This window comes from Taudactylus pleione, unplaced genomic scaffold (genome assembly GCF_031769625.1).
Source record: "Taudactylus pleione unplaced genomic scaffold, aTauple2 ptg000609l, whole genome shotgun sequence".
Lineage (NCBI taxonomy): Eukaryota > Metazoa > Chordata > Amphibia > Anura > Myobatrachidae > Taudactylus > Taudactylus pleione.
Window position 1 is genome coordinate 7,998,579 of NW_028285011.1, and position 16,293 is coordinate 8,014,871.

General features: G+C 41.9%; 1 protein-coding gene across 2 annotated transcripts in view; it reads right to left on the reverse strand.

Moving 5' to 3' along the window:
* Positions 1 to 16,293, reverse strand: part of RASA3 (RAS p21 protein activator 3) — a 233,719-nt gene that overhangs the window by 84,836 nt on the left and 132,590 nt on the right. For both annotated transcript variants that reach the window (XM_088454142.1, XM_088454141.1), the window contains exon 4: positions 3,448 to 3,542. In XM_088454142.1, coding sequence (XP_088310268.1) covers positions 3,448 to 3,542 — 95 coding nt within the window. The remainder of the gene's footprint in view (positions 1 to 3,447; positions 3,543 to 16,293) is intronic.

A 16,293-nucleotide genomic window follows, 5' to 3' on the forward strand; every position in this document is an offset into this window, starting at 1 on the left:
GATATAATAGGTATTATTACAAGGGGACATATTCCAAGAGGAGGGTGCTCAGTATATAGTTAGAAAACTGTCACTGCATTTTGATCTGACCCACATTTTACACACATCTGCCTTTTGTGCTGACATAGCTATCATTAATTATCTCCTGAATGCTTTTCTTGCGACTTTTCTGAAAAGGGTTGAAAGAGTTTTTGCAGAAAATGCCGGATAACAGAAGACAATAATACGTTTTCAGAGAATGCAGTCACAATGTCCAACCTATCCTATTCCATCTAGCTAAGGAAACGTCAACAAAACTGTCCAGAGACTGTTTATAGGCATCACGTTTCACTTCAGATTTCTGCGTCTTTCTGTATTTTTATATTTATGTTATTTGGTGCTCCCTGTTTTCTCTAAACCTAGCCAGATTGTATACCCTTGAACAGGTGCATCTCAGTGGAGGTTGCCAATGTGTATGCTAAATATTTAAACTGTTGGTGTAAAGTTTGTACATCTCGTTTCCTCTTGATACCCAATGTCAAGAATTATATATATTACACTTTACTAGTGCCCCTGGCATCCACTTACATATCCAGGGGAAACCCCAGCAACGTCATCTACACCACCTCTCATGTAGGCTTATACCCATTTGACAAAAAGCTTCTGATCCAGAATATTGCCGGGGCAACCCGGCTCCTGGCTTGGTTTGAAAGGGTGAACCCAGGTTGTGTGCTCGGGACCGACCCAGATAAACTGCAGTTTGAAAGGGGGGACTCGGGTTAAGTTTAAAAGTTGCTGATTGGCTGGGGAAGCAGAGGCCCGCCACAAGGGAGTGACATGCAGGGCAGACACGGATGCAGTATGAAGTGGGAATAACCCGGATCCAACATGCAGGGGAAAAGGGGACTGAACAGGGACTGTTACACGGGTGGAAACATTGTTCAATAACCCAGGATTTTGGTGTGAAAGGGGTATAAGTGTTGCCATAAGTAAACTATGCACAAAACTGTGTGCAAAATATAGGGGAAGGGAATAGAGGTGAAATAATGTACACACATCCACATGTTTTGGGACTGTTATCAATATAACAATCTTCAATCAAGAAAACACATTTGACATTTTACAAGTCACATTACACAACTCGTGAGAGCTGTGTGACTCTGTAGCGCAGTGTGTCTTTTTAAGCGACATTTTACCTTCAACAATGTCTTATTCGCATAGTGAATGCAAGTAGGATGCACAAGCAGCTTCTGTTGATCAAAATGATATGCAGCATGCCTATATTCTGTGTGTGACTGCTTCTGCATGCGAAATGCTATGTTATAGTGTCATTGGATGTCACACTGGAACGTAGCATGGCGCATGCAGATACACCCACAGTTGCACACAGAATATAGGCATGCCGCAAATCATTTTAATCAGCAGAAGCTGCTTGTGCATCCTATTCGTATCACTGTGCAAATAAAACACATTTGAAGGTAAAAAGTCGCACAAAGACGCTCTGCGTCACGGCATGACGTGACTAGAAGGGCTGTTTAGAGCGCAAGGAGGCTAAATGCTTGAGGAAAGAATCCCCACATGAAAGAACATAAAAGATCACAGCCTGTACACAAATTGAACACTGGAGGGTGTGCATAATAAGAACAAACTTGCTTTGATCCATATTCAGTTTCAGCGTATTATGATAATATATCAAACGGATTCCACAGAACAATTATAGCAATTACTTTTCAGTATCAAGCAAATGCAGTCAATTCTTACTCAATTGACTCAAAGTAAAGTCCCGATGGAAAGGAGAACCAAAAGTCTTGTAGTATATGAATGAGGTGCCCATGCATGGGCCACGTAACAACCCCCTATAAAAACAGGTCGTGGATGTCATACGTCTAGGTCCGAGAATCACCTTAGGGTACAGTACCTGTTTTCCCTGATGTAGTCACCGGGTAGGGGAATGGGAGGAGGGCCCAGAGAAGCTGTGAAGGTGAGTATGTGGGTCTCTGTGATCATAAAGTCTCCCGTGGATAGAAAATCCGTATAACAACCAATGTAAGAACAGATGGCTTATGGTGATGTACAGTACAGCTACCTTATCAGAGGTGTGGGTACACATCATGTAATACCTATTGAATATGTACCATACTGATGATGAATGGAATATTCAAGTGAAATAATATAGAGAAGAATGTCACCCTGCAGCCAGAATCTATGCAGCAGTGCCACCAGGAGCGTCCTTAAGACGCTTAAGACGGTTATACCGCTGCCCTTACAACTCCCTGGACCATCCTCAGGATGCTACCCCGGGCATTGCTGTAGTCACCGGTGATTGTGGCCCCGCCCCCATGTGATATCACATGGAGAGGCGTGGCCTGCACCGAGCCCGCAAATAATGTTATATATATCAAAATGGCCCTCGGCAGAAATAAGGTTCCCCGCCCCTGCTATAGTGGTTGGTGTTCTCCCCTTTGGGTTATCAGCGGCACCCGGTTTAGGAGCGCAACCTATACATACCCCCTATTTTTGAGTACATCCCATAAATAGTCTGGCTTTACCTTGAACGGATTTAAACTTATTTATTTAAAATGTAGGATTTTTTTTTTTTAGGCGAGTTATACTACTGGAGTTTTTATGTTGATGCATAAAAGTAATACTGGCTGCGATCCATCATAGGAACTTACACCATAAACACAGAAAAACTCCCTTCAAAAACAAAACTTAAAACGGGATTTACATTTGCAGAAGAAAATTCTGTCTGAGGTAATACACTTTCCCAGAACTATAACCAGATCAATTACTATAGGAAAGTAGACCAATAGCAGAAGCCTGCAATAGTAATCGCACTGAATGCACACGCAGCAGCAAGACTGACAATTTACAAATGAACCTAAAGCAGCGTTTATGTCCACACTCATACATCTTGTCATCAGGCCATCTTGCAGGTCACGGTTTCCGAATGTGCATCTAATGAGGAGTTATATTCAACATTACAGCTGTTGCTGTAATACATTACCCATGATGCTCACCCAGTCACTGATGCTAGCCACAGCTGACTTAGAGGAAGAGTTGCCCATTTAAGTATAGATTTACAAGGTATGGAGCAAGGACAGTATTATAGGAGTTAAAATGCAGAACCTTGGCAGAATAAACAGCAATAAACCTACCAGGAAATTGCTCACCACCACTGTAAGTGGTCAGCACGTCTGGATAGATCAAAGCTCCCTCATACCATACTTGCACTCTATGCTACAGAAATCCATAATTGCATGGCAATTCTGTTAATATTTCTGCCAGGCCATAGTACTATTTATATACATAGAAAATTATATAACATGCCTTACTAAAAGCCTGAAATTTTATTTCGGTCTAACACAATCTGTGACTCAGGCTTTGAAAGTTTGTATCATTTTAAATCTGTCATAATACAAAGTAGTAAAAAAATTAAATAAATGCTTATCATGGCTCTAAGCTGACCTGTACTTCTGAGTCTGCATCCACATGTTGCACTTGAAACCAGGTTTCTCTGTTGTTGTACTTCTGTAGATCTTCTTTTAGTATTGCAACTTTGCCTGGAAAAAGAAAAGGGTTGGGGAAATTAAAAATATAAGTCACAGTATGTTGCACATTTGCAAACATTTTTTTTCTCTTTTGAACACTTTACGGGAAAGTTAAATTGGTTCAGACACAAAACTTTACAACAAAACCTTCCTAACATAAAAGACACCATGGAATCAACATCGTATTAGTAAACTGACCTAGTACACTGCAAGCCTCATTCTTCCACAGTGGCCGTCATCCATGCAATCACTAGCATTCATTGTCCATTTCCCCCTGCATAACTGGGGGGTAACAGACATTCACATGTAGGCAAAGCTTAGCAAGGGCATGTCAATGGAATTGGGGGGCAATGCAGAGGTACATGAAGATATACAAATGTTTTCAGACTGATCTGCAGTTATAAAGAGGTCAACAATTTAACCAAGCTCACGGATAGGGGAGGACCGCCCGCATAGATGTATACAACTCAGCACATGGGCATATATTCAAATTTGTGTACGTAATGTGGGAGTAATTATGGCAACCTTGTGTTTAAGACTGAACTATTCCCTGAGTGTTTACTATAAAGATCAATGATACCTAAAATATCTCTTTGTTTTAGTTCTGCTCATTGCATGATAACGGCAACTAACTACAAAGCAGATAAAACGCACTAATCTTACCTAGAGTATAAGAGCCCTTATTCCATAAGTGATTCAAACCTTCAGGACACAGCCTCCTCTCCAGTAATGGCTAAACCTGCTTTCTGGCTAATGGTAGTTTTACTGTTTCTTAAAGTAGTTTAAAGAGCAGGTTTATGTATAGTGTATAACCTGATTAATACATAATGCTTAGTGCACTATGCAAAGTTACATAAGAAGAACAAAAAAGAAAAAGAATAAATGAGTGTCTTCTATGCTCCCTCCACTCTGTACAAGAGTCAGCCTGTATTATGTACTATTCTCTCTTTCCTATGTCAGTAGGAACAGACAGCATTCTAGTCATGTAAAAAGAAGGGCATAGACTAACATGACAATAACATTACCATAACAAAAGAATGAATGTGTAATCTGACTGCTCACTAACAAGTACTTAATAAAATGTTATTGAGAAGGTAAACAATTGAAAATGACCATAACAGGCTAAACAAATTGTCTTTAAATGAAGAACAGTTAGAAAATTATCTGACCCATGTGTGGTTTTTGTAATGTATCAGTCTATAGCAACAAACCCTAAATTAAATCATCATTAGCTCTTGTGTGTGGAGTGTTTATCCGTGTACGAAGCTGTCCATTCTGTGTGCTAAAATCAGTTAGTTATCGAATAATTCTGTAAATTATTCATTGGACCAGGAACATAAAGGAAGTGAGCGTGGCTACAGTTAAAGGCTAATTTCAGATTCAAAACATATTTAGAATTTATATAGAATGAAATTTAATGTTGGGTGGTAAATTCACCTTCTTTTAAAAGGGAAAATATATTGATTAGAAATGAACAAGTAATGAAATAAATGGTATGGGTTCATTATGAAAATATTCGAGATTAAAATACATTTTCTTCCTACACACAAGACATCGTATGCAGTGAACCAATATTCATGGAGATGAAGTTTATCTTTCAGTAAACCTGTAATATTATTGAACTGCTGGTGTCATATGATGGGGAGAGATATTTGTAGCCCATGTTGCACTAACACTAGTGGGTGGACTGTTTCTGTACTCGCTGAGCACTGTTACCCAGAAACCACTAAAAGTTATCTTGCATGGAATAGGTCAAACAAGACAGCAGTCGCCAAGCAGGATTTTATAGTTCCGCTTCTCTGGGTCTATCCATGCTAGCAAACCAGCACAAGACATATTTATTTAAATGAATATTTTACCTAGTAATGTTGTTCTAGGCTGCTGAGTTAATCTACCATGATGTTCCCCTTTGTAACAGACACAAGCTCATCTGTTCTAAGAGCGCATTCAGATTGAGAAATAAAAGTTCATCTTGCATACATCATTCTTGGTAGTTATAAAACAAAGACCTAATTATGAAGCACTTGATGCCAAGTTAAAGAAAAAAAAACGCTAATCATTTCACCGTGTAATACGTTTACCATAACAGATACAAAAGTAGGTCAGAGACTAAAAAGAAACCCACTGGGGCCAGTTTAAGCTCATCCAGCAACAGCTGGGTAATATGGAGAGTAAAGGGCTTATTAAAGTAAAATAATTGTGAAGTCCGATCAGCTTACTTGGAGTTTCAAAGTCCAAAAGATTTATTTGCACAAAGAAATACAAAGATTACCGCCCCCTACAATGCGCATGCACGGTTGGGACCAACACAAGGCTTCAATTCAGAATGCACTAACTTCCAAAGGTCACTGCAGTACAATTTAAAGGTTAACATTCAAATATTCCTTAGGGAATAAAATCATTGGGTACAGGCAGGGATCTGTGTATACTCGACATTGGATAGGTCTGGACCTTCTCCTTTGTGTGTGCTGCCGGATCTTCATAAAGCCTGAGGGCCCCACCAATGACTATCCCATGCTGGATTTCCTTTGTTTTACAGTATCATGGGTGAGGGGAAATATTGAGTTTCAGGGGCAGCACATTACATTGCTTAACTGCAAATAAAGGGATCTAGAACATTACATCAATAATATTATATTTACAGCAGAGATGCAGTATTTATCTATAAAACAATACATATCACATGCTGATTAAAATAAGACTAAACATAAAGATACAGTTACTGTATACAAATTTAATAAAAAATAGGAAATTAAAATTATAATGAAAATAATATTTATAATAAAGTGTTGTATTTTATTGTACTTCATTCAGTTTTAATATTTGACTCTGACAGGCCCCATACATCTGGTGGCTGATTCACCGATCCCCCGATTGTACCGGAAACGTTGATCCTCCAGTCGAAAATACCGATCGGTGCCCATCAATGGTCACCGATCCTTCTGGGAATCGGTGAAATTCTAAACCTGATTTACTGACCGTGATCAGATTTTGATTGTGATTGGCAAATCAGTGAAATCCAACATGTGGTATTACTGATGCCCCGAACAAGACATCTGGGGATCAGGGAATTGCAGCAATCTATTGCTATTGTAAGGGGGGGCTTTAAGACTGGAGTGTACATCATAAGGAATACAGGGGTCCTAATATTTGTTTGCCTACTCACTCATTGAGACCATTTTCAACAAAAGAAAAATAAAATATCATTGGCCATTTAGAATAAAAAGATAAAAAAAATGTAAATAAACAATACAATAAAGAAATCTCTAAATGGAAATTATTTTCTATTCCACCTTCAAAGTCTGAAGATAAATCTGCACCCAGACTTCACAATCCATCAGTAATAGCTGTTCACCCATAAAAGTCTGAGCAGACAATATTTTTCATTACAGGGAAAAAGTGGTAGAAAGAAGTCGCATTGATGCTAAATGTATTTGGATAACAGACTTCTGGCATTATCAGCAATAAGCTTTGTCAGTGTTAAACTCTAAAGTTTTTTGTTATGTAGTCAAACAACAGTGATTTACTCCATCATGGTGAGGAAGTAGCATTATGAACATTTACAGCAAGAGATCTGTTAGTTTTATCCCCATCAGAAAATACACAATTTTTGAAGTAACCGTTTTGCACTTCAATAAATTGCCCCTTTAAATCTTTGGGCCTGATCCAGACCTGGACGCTATCCGCAGTGCGCTCGCTATTGCCGATGGTTGCTAATCTGCGCATGCATCACAATGCTCAAACTACACAGTACATTCGCAGATCCCTCACTCGTACAGCAAAGCCAACCCAGCAGAGTGAGTGGCAGGAGAGGCCGTTTGTGGGTGGTAACAGGGGCAGTCCAGTAAAAACGGGTGAGTGGAGGTGAGAACGCAGGCGTGCCTGAGTGTTCTAACGCCGTTTCAGAGGCGTACATAATTAACAGGCAGCGTCATAGTACACGTCACCAGCCATTTTTTTACTCTGTTTTCCTCGCAATGCTTGCGGTAGAAAAAAGCTACCACAAGCACTGCGTTGACATCCGATAGTGGTCAATGTACCAATGTTTTCATAAACTTCCAGGAGATGACGTGGGGCAGTGAGCGTCTCTGCATTCGCTAAGGGGAGTCTGCATACACAACGCAAATGCTCGTACAGGTAAGATGGGCGTGCTTATGCCTTGGCGAGCGATCGCTCCCCGCCGCGTCACTTTCAAATATTTGAATACGCATCGAGCGAGTGTACGCTCATAGCGACCGGATCTGAATCAGGCCCTTTATTCTCAGATTACGAGTTACAAAGCATTAACTAAAAAGTTGAAAACATTGACACTTGTAGAGAAGAAATAGGCACTAAATACTTCATGTTATGCTTTGTTGCACAAACAAAATGTGGAACACATTCTGATGAAAATAATGACATTTCCAACAATGATTATAACAAGCTGGAGTAGCATATACGTGTGGAGGGTGAGGAATAGCATTCTGTATGAGTCCTGGACTGTAGTATGGAGAGTGGAAAAAAACAGGCTGACACAATCTATCTTAAGCGGTAAAATAGTTCCTTCTGCCCACATTTGACTCAGAGTCTCATCTGCTAAAGATGGATATGCAGCAGCAATTATATCAAATTGACAATGACAGGTTAATTTGCTAATACCAAAATAAATTCAAATGCAAATTGACTGAAAATCACCAATGATGTAAGCCTCCCACATATATAATAAAATATTACTAAAAATAATGATAATAAACAATAATGAAAGAAAAAAATAGAATAGCTGAGAGGTCAAATTATGGTGGTCCTTGAGCCCAGTGATTGGAACATTATTCACATTAATCTCTAAATTCATGTCAGTACAAAGTAGAATGTACCATATATCCATATATAAGCTCGATTATAAATGGTCTCCTGTCTCCTCAGGAATGTACTCCTTATCTCCCACTATGACCAATTTGTGCTGGATATAGGCATATATATATATATATATATATATATATATATATATATATATATATAGATAGATAGATAGAGAGAGAGAGAGAGAGAGAGAGAGAGAGAGAGAGAGAGAGAGAGAACTTTCCACAAATAAGGGGCCTTTTGGGAGCCTATGTATTAATAGTTGTGGAACTTCCATGATTATTAAGGATCCATATCTCATGGGATATTTACTTTTTGAATGAAAATATCCCCGCTATGGACAAAGGGGACAAAGGGGAACGCATGGACAGCAGTTGCAGTAACCGCTGTCCCTGCGAGTTATATCTCCGGCAAATTGTACAAGTCTAACGTTTGTGAAGGACTTCTCCAGGGAAAGCTGACAATCCGCATGCGCACAGAGCCAGCTTCCGCTGCCGCCATCCAGAGGCTGCGGGAGAGAGATCGGAAGATCTTTCTCCTGCTCCTAAGCCTCTATAGGCTTAAAGCAGTTTACACCATCTAAAGATTGTGTAAACTAATGGGGCTAAAGTCCGAAAAGCTTTGCTTTTTGGAGTTAGGAACATAGTGCTGAGATCGTAGTCACCATTGATAATAATGGCGGCTGCTATCTGCAGGGTTAATCAGAACTTTGATGAAGAATTCTGTGAAATCTCCTGCATTGTGCAGTTTCTACATAATTATATGAAAAAATAGCTGGATACATAGGCCCCTTAATATCTTAAATTATTCCTACTCCCATCCCCAATAATCCAAAACATACTTCTAAATAAAAAGGCACATTTGCAATTATCAAATATTCATCTTGTAAGAAACAAAACAACCCTGCTCTTGCTTCAGTAATTTGTTATATTATCATACACACGTATTACATGGAAAATGTCATTGCCATACTCCATGTGTTATTAACATCCATCTTTACAGCCATGAGCAGTGGATAAGCCATTCAGTGCACCCACTAATCTGTAAGCCCTTTTTATCTTTAGTAGTTCTGCCTGGTACCTGAGGTGCTGTTTGAGCTAGATCCTTATCATTTATGGTGAGATTTACGGGTCAGAGTTCTAACTACTCTGACATGTTGACTATCTCTTGGTTCCCACTATTCCTATTCCCTTGTCCTCTCCCTTTAACCCTGAAATGCCACATACTATTTCTGAGCCATTGGAAACTGATTACAGCAAGTGATTTTACAATGTTTACCTGTCTATTAATTCTAGAATTGTATTTTTATCAAGTTGAGTGATAAATTGTATTTTGCATGGTCACATGGCTCAATAAAAATATGAAACTAAAAATTGATCCAAAATGGCCAGACAACACCATTATTGCATTCAATGGTTTCTCAGTGATAAGTACAGAAGGGAATATGGATTTAGCAAATCACTGTGGAAATTACCAAAGATGTTTTGACTGGCTTCAGACACTCGAGATTCGTGTACAACTATTCAACTTAATAGTAAATGCTCTGGTAATAAATAAAGTCACAGAAAGAGTCTTCAACCCTCCAGAGACTACAAAGCTCTGTGCTGAATAGCATATGTAAAGCTGCATTGCCCATACGTGCCTCCTGTACTGTACAAAGTAATCTGTATGTACATACAGTAGGTGATATGGTTTAATAAAACAGGTAAAAAGTTAGTACAGTGCCCTCCCAAAAGCCTTTACCACCTACAGTGCCAGATGGTCTGGAATGTTTTGCACTAGAACAGAGAGTCCAGGGGTCCCAAGTAAGGAAAATAGAAGCGTTCATTTTATATTTAAAAAGAATAGTGGACTACCGTCTGATTTTTTTGTTTCTTTTTAAAGCATGGAGAACACAACAAATAACAAAACATAAATAAAGCCTCAGCTTACATAAGCCTTAAAAAAAAAAAAAAAAAAAAGATGTATCAAATGTTCAAGAGAGAAAGTGGAGAACTTTCCCATAGCAACCAATGAACGTCTACTGTAGCTATCATTTATTTAGCACAGTTTATAAAATGACAGAAGCTGGTGGGTTACTATGGGCCAATTCTCCACTCTCTCTCTCTGAAAAGTTTCATATATCTACCCGTAAGGGAACATTTTATTAACAATGCTAACCTGGCAGAAAAAAAAATATAATAAAAACTACCATCATGTAAGTCAGCAATAACATTTTTTTCGGCTAAGCCAGGATCCACCTGGGTGTGTGCCTAGAATTGGTGTTGCAGTTGGGGCAAAACTTTCAATAAAAATTGTTAAATATGTTCCTGCCCCCAAATAATAAGGTATTGCACGGGGACACCGCACTCAAAGTCAACCCATTAAAGTGGAAAACAAGCTCAGGTTGTCTAGAACGCTGCATGCTACCTGGTTATTTGTCTCGCCAGCCCTGTGAAATGAACTGGGGTTCTCCAATTCATTTCAATTGGGTTTTTATATGGGGATACAAAGCGTGAAATACAATAACCGACCACCAAGGATAATCAGTTACACGTATATGACATCCTACCCACAGGAATACCAGCAAGGCAGCCATCTTGGGTGCACTACAAAGGTTACAATAAGCAGGATAAGTAAAACGTATAAATATGCTGCACATTGGTGGGAAAATCACTAGTGATGTCAGTAGTGGACTTCCTGCTCTATTAGAGCAGGGAGTCCAGTGTGTCTCGCTGCAAGGCCGATGGTCGCGATTATCGCGATGGTCTCCTGGCCACTCGCACAAGCTGTGAGTAGTCTCCCACAGCTTTGCGATCGGCCGGAGAAAATAAATAAATAAAAACGCCCACAGACCCAGCGAGCGGCCAGCAGCTGCGAGCGGGTCTGAATCAGGGCTAGAGTCTAATCTTGTCCGCACAAATAGATCCAAAATTGGATGTTTAGGTGGCCACGAGGACTGCAACATATATCTGTCCTAGTTCCCATAGAGCCACGGTCAGTCTTTGAAAACCAACCAGTATATGCCTCCATGGATGGAAGCAGGTAAACTGTGCGTCTGCTCTGCAGAAATACTCTTGAGCCCGAGATCCGTCAGGATCTGTTCTTGCAGCCTGTCACAGCAGCTCGGTCAGACAATTCAGTACTCTATAAAAGTGTAGGGATGGGACATTGAAACTCAACATTGATGATGCAGATGTTTTAAAGATCAGACCATCAACATCGATGACAATGAATAATTGGAGGAAAAAACATTTATGTTTACTATCGTAAACCATAGGTAGTATATGTACATAAGGGATGGTACGGGATGCCGGCGTTTGGGATCCTGGTGGTTAAAATACCGACAGGGTTAGGATACAGGCACCTGTCGGTAGGTATCCTAACCCTCCCACCCCAGTGCCTGAACCTAATCCTTACCCCCCCCTCACTGCACCTTAAACCTAACCCTTCCCCCCCTAGTGCCTAACCCTAGCCCTCCCCCCAACCCCGCTACTTACCTTCGGGATGCCGGCGCTGGGATTCTGACAGGTGTTGGGATTCTGGCGCTGCTATTCTAAGCGCCGACATTCCCTGTACCGGGATACTGAACGTATACCCGTGCATAAGCATAGATGACGCTCTGGAGCAACACGATGTGTATGGTCTGTGGGTGCCCCAGAGCATAATGGTGAGGCTTTATCACATACAGGTATGGGATCGCTTAAACCTTTGTGTTTGCTGACTCCATAGGAAGGGATAGGTGGGGGTTAGACTATCAGCTGACAAAGTGGTTAGAGGGCCCTGCTTGCAAGCCTACAATCTATTGCTACCACATTTTACACAGAGACATATTACCTCTTATTATTTAGGTGTGCTAAACATGCAACTAAACACAATGGGTCACATGTATACAAGTAACACTACAATGTGGTCCACTAGACGTAAATTTACGAAAGGTCGATTTTAATCAATTAAAAAATCAATCTAAACCAAACAACATGGATGTTGTGTTTCAGCGGCTGAATCACATATTTACCTACAGACTTTTTGATATTGATTCTCAAGTGTTAGTAAATGTGCGACTTAGTCCCTGAAACAAAACATCAATGCTGATCGATTTAGATATATTTTTAAATCGATCTTTAGTAACTTTACCCTCACGAGTGTTATAAAATTGTGAGGATTACTTCATGACTACAGCGTACAGTTGGAGGCTACTGCTGTGCTGCCACAAGATAATTTAATGAGTACACTGTGGGCCTGATTCAGAGCCGCTCGTAAGCGGCCGCTCGTTCGCTCTGAGCGATGTTCGCACAACTGCGCATGCGTATGGGTCGTAATGCGCATGCGCAAACCAGTCATTGCGGTCGGAAATCGTGCGCTCGTAAAACAGCGAGGGGCTGCTAATGTGATTGACAGAATGTACCGTTTGTGGGTGGTAACAGGGGAAGGTGCTTGAAAACGGGGGAGTGGAGATCCGAACGCAGGCGTGCCAAACGGTCAAAAGGGTGTTTAATGGGAGTGCATAATTAGCAAAGCAGCGTCATCGACCACATCACTTGGTTGTCTTTTAGCCTGAACTGCTCGCAGTGATAGCGGTAAGAAAATCCTACCACAAGCTTTGAGTAGTTCAAACGCCTTTTGATGTTCCCGATTAATCTAATAAATACCGGAGATGACGTGTGATGCGAACGGCAAAGGGGCGTCTTCACAAAATAGCGAGCGCATTTTTCGGACACTCACTCAGACAGAGTCGTCAACACACCGTAAAGAACAAGCGCTCAATTTAAATATCTGGCCCCTTTTTTACAACGACCGTCCGCAAATAGCGTCCGGCTCTGAATCAGGCCCAGTGACCCAATCACATCATCTCCTTTTTAGATACACGGTTGAGCAGTATTCCTGGTAAGTACACAGGTCTTGAATCAAGCAGAATGATTGAGCAATAACAAGGAACTCTGCGCCTGATTCAGCAAGTAATGCATGGATGCAGACACACGCGATCGGTTAATGGTTTTGGTCTGTGCATGCATCGCAGTGCGCGTATCAGCCAGTGCGATGGAGTATGCGTACGCAGGGAGTCCGCAGCCCCAGGGACAAGTGATTGACAGAAAGTGTCGTTTGTGGTTGGTGACAGGGGAGTGGTTGGGAAACGCAGGCGTGCCGATGCGTTTGGACAGCGTTTCAGGGGCATGCATAATCAAGCCCTTGCGGCGGCGGACGCAACCTGAGGAATAGTTGCACACAGGAAATCTCGGTATGTTTGCGGAAGGGTCAGGTAAAACACTGTTGTGCATATGGGTCCGATGGTTCTCGATGTTAGCAATGTTTCCGCTGTCTTGCCAGGTACAGACGCCGCAAGTAAAGGGAAGTGGGTGGTATTATGTAGTGCTGGGCGTCTGCTTATTCTGCTGTGATTGCCGTGTGTATGCATTCGTTAGCATATTCTCGCAGAGGCCGGGTGTGTGAGTCTGCATCCGTGCGTTCCTTGCTGAATCAGGCCCTCTGTGCAGCTAAGCCACCAACGCGCATACGGTTCTGAGTTATGATTAACTTAATATGATCATCCCACCCAACATGTAAAAGTACAAAATGTAGACTATAAATTTTGGTGGGCATGTGAGCAGAAGTTAGTCAAAACAGCTAAGTGACGGTCACAGTAATAACTGCTTTCAAAGTGCCAATACTCGACCAAGATACAGCGGTTGTAAGCTGCAGTAGAAGGTCAGGAGTCGGAGATATATTTGCGAATGGAGAATTCTCCCTTCCTACACATGCCAAGCAATAATTAACTCGTTAGCAGAGGAAACGTTCCTAACTCAAAATGCCCGCCACGCCATATGCAAAGAGCCAAGCTCTCCTCCTCTTACCATGAGTCCCTGCTCTCTCCCATCCGCCAACTTCTTATGGGGATATCGTAAATACAATAAAATAAACTATGGCTCTACTTATGCAAGAGCAAGCATCTAAATTTACATAGGCCCTGCAAGATATGAAATATCAGATACACAGCGGTCTCTAATGTGCAGACTTTGGAGGAATCATTTTCAGGCCATTCTGAAAAAGGGGATTTATGTGCTTACCTGTTTAAATCCTTTTCTTCGATTCCAGAGGGGACACAGGCATTACGCTGGGTATAGGTTGGTGAAAAGGAGTCAGGGCACAACACAGTTAACCTTATTAGACACTGTCCAGGCTCTCCCGTCCCCAGCCACAGGCCACCTCAGTTAAGTTAACAAGCCTAAGACAAGGAGCAAGAAGGAGAAGGAAGACCCGCATGCACTGAGGTCCAAGCACAGAAAATATGTGACCAGGAGAACCGGAAATAGAGTAAGCTCCACAAGCCAGGTGCATCAGGGTGGGAGCCCTGTGTCCCCTATGGATCGAAGAAAAGGATTTAACAGGTAAGCACATCAATCTCCTTTTCTTCTTCCTCTATAGGGGACATGGGCTTTATGCTGGGAAGTCCCAAAGCTAATCCTGGGCTGCACTGAGAACCCTTCACCCAATAGCCGCATCAAGTGTGGTGAAGGTATCAAAGGATAGCATTTCAGGAACATATTGGCAGAAGACCATGTGGCTGCCCTACACAGCTGCTCTGCAGAAGCACCCAGTTGTACAGCCCAGGAAGTTCCCACCGACTGGGTGCAGGAAGATCTGCCACAGCAAAAGCGTGGCGAATAGTCAAACAAATCTATCTGGCCAGCGCCTGCTTAGTTGCTGGCCAACCTCATTTGCGAAAGTCATACAGGACAAAGAGCCTCTGTCCTACTCAGGTCCTTTGCCCTGTCTACATAAATCTAAAGGGCCCACACGACATCCAGAGAGGCCTCCTCCGGAGAAGAATCCGAAACCTGGAAAGAAGGAACCTCAAACTCTTGATTGATGTGAAACCTGGAAACAACCTTAAGAAGGTAACCTAGTCACGCTCAAAGGACAGCTCTGTCCTCATGAAAGTTTAAAAATGGAGAGCAACAGGATAAAGCTCTCAACACCAGTCAGGCAGAAGCAATGGCCAGGAGGAAGATAGTCTTTCAGGTAAGCCAAGAAATGTCCACAGTATCCAAGGGTTCAAAAGGCAAAGGATGCATAGCTCTAAGAACCAGAGACAAATTCCAAGGAGCCACTGGCGGTACAAACAGGGGTTGTACATTGAGGACCCCCTTCAGAAAAGTCCAAACTTTAGGCAACAGAGCAATCTGTCTCTGAAAGAGGACCGAAAGAGCTGAAACCTGCATTTTCAGTGAGGCAAGCTGAAAGCCCAAATCCAGCCCTGCCTGCAAAATAAGAAAGAATCCTAGAGAGTCGGAATAACCTAGGGTTAAGATTTCTAGTTGAACACCAGTCAAAGTAAGTTCTCCAAACTCGATGGTAAACTCTAGCCGAAGAAGGCTTACAGGCATTAAGCATAGTGTTAATGACTGATCTGGGGAATCCTTTAGCTTTTAAGACAGATGTCTCAAGAGACACGCCATCAAAGAGAGAAGGGCCAGATCCGGATGAAAGCATGGGACCTGAGACAGAAAATCTGGCCGCGGTGGAAGCCGCAGAGAAGCGTCAACCGAGAGGCTTTCAAGGTCTGATACCACGCTCTTCGTGGCCAATTGGGAGCCACTAGGATCACCCTGCCTCCCTCCAACTTCAATTTGCGGAGGACCCAAGGAATCATAGAGATTGGAGGGAAGATGTACAGGAGCAGGAAGGTCCAATGGACCGCCAAAGCGTCCACAAGAAAGGCCGCCGGATCTCTGGTGCGAGAGCAGTGCCTCAGAACTTGGTGATTGTGCCAGGACGCCATCATGTCGATGTCCGGCAAACCCTATCGAAGAACCAGGAGTTGAAATACATCCGGCTGTAGGGCCCATTCACACGAATGAATGTTCTGACGGCTTAGAAAGTCCGCTTCCCAATTTTGCTCTCCTGGAATGTAAACTGCTGACAGCAACGGAAGATGCCTCTCCAC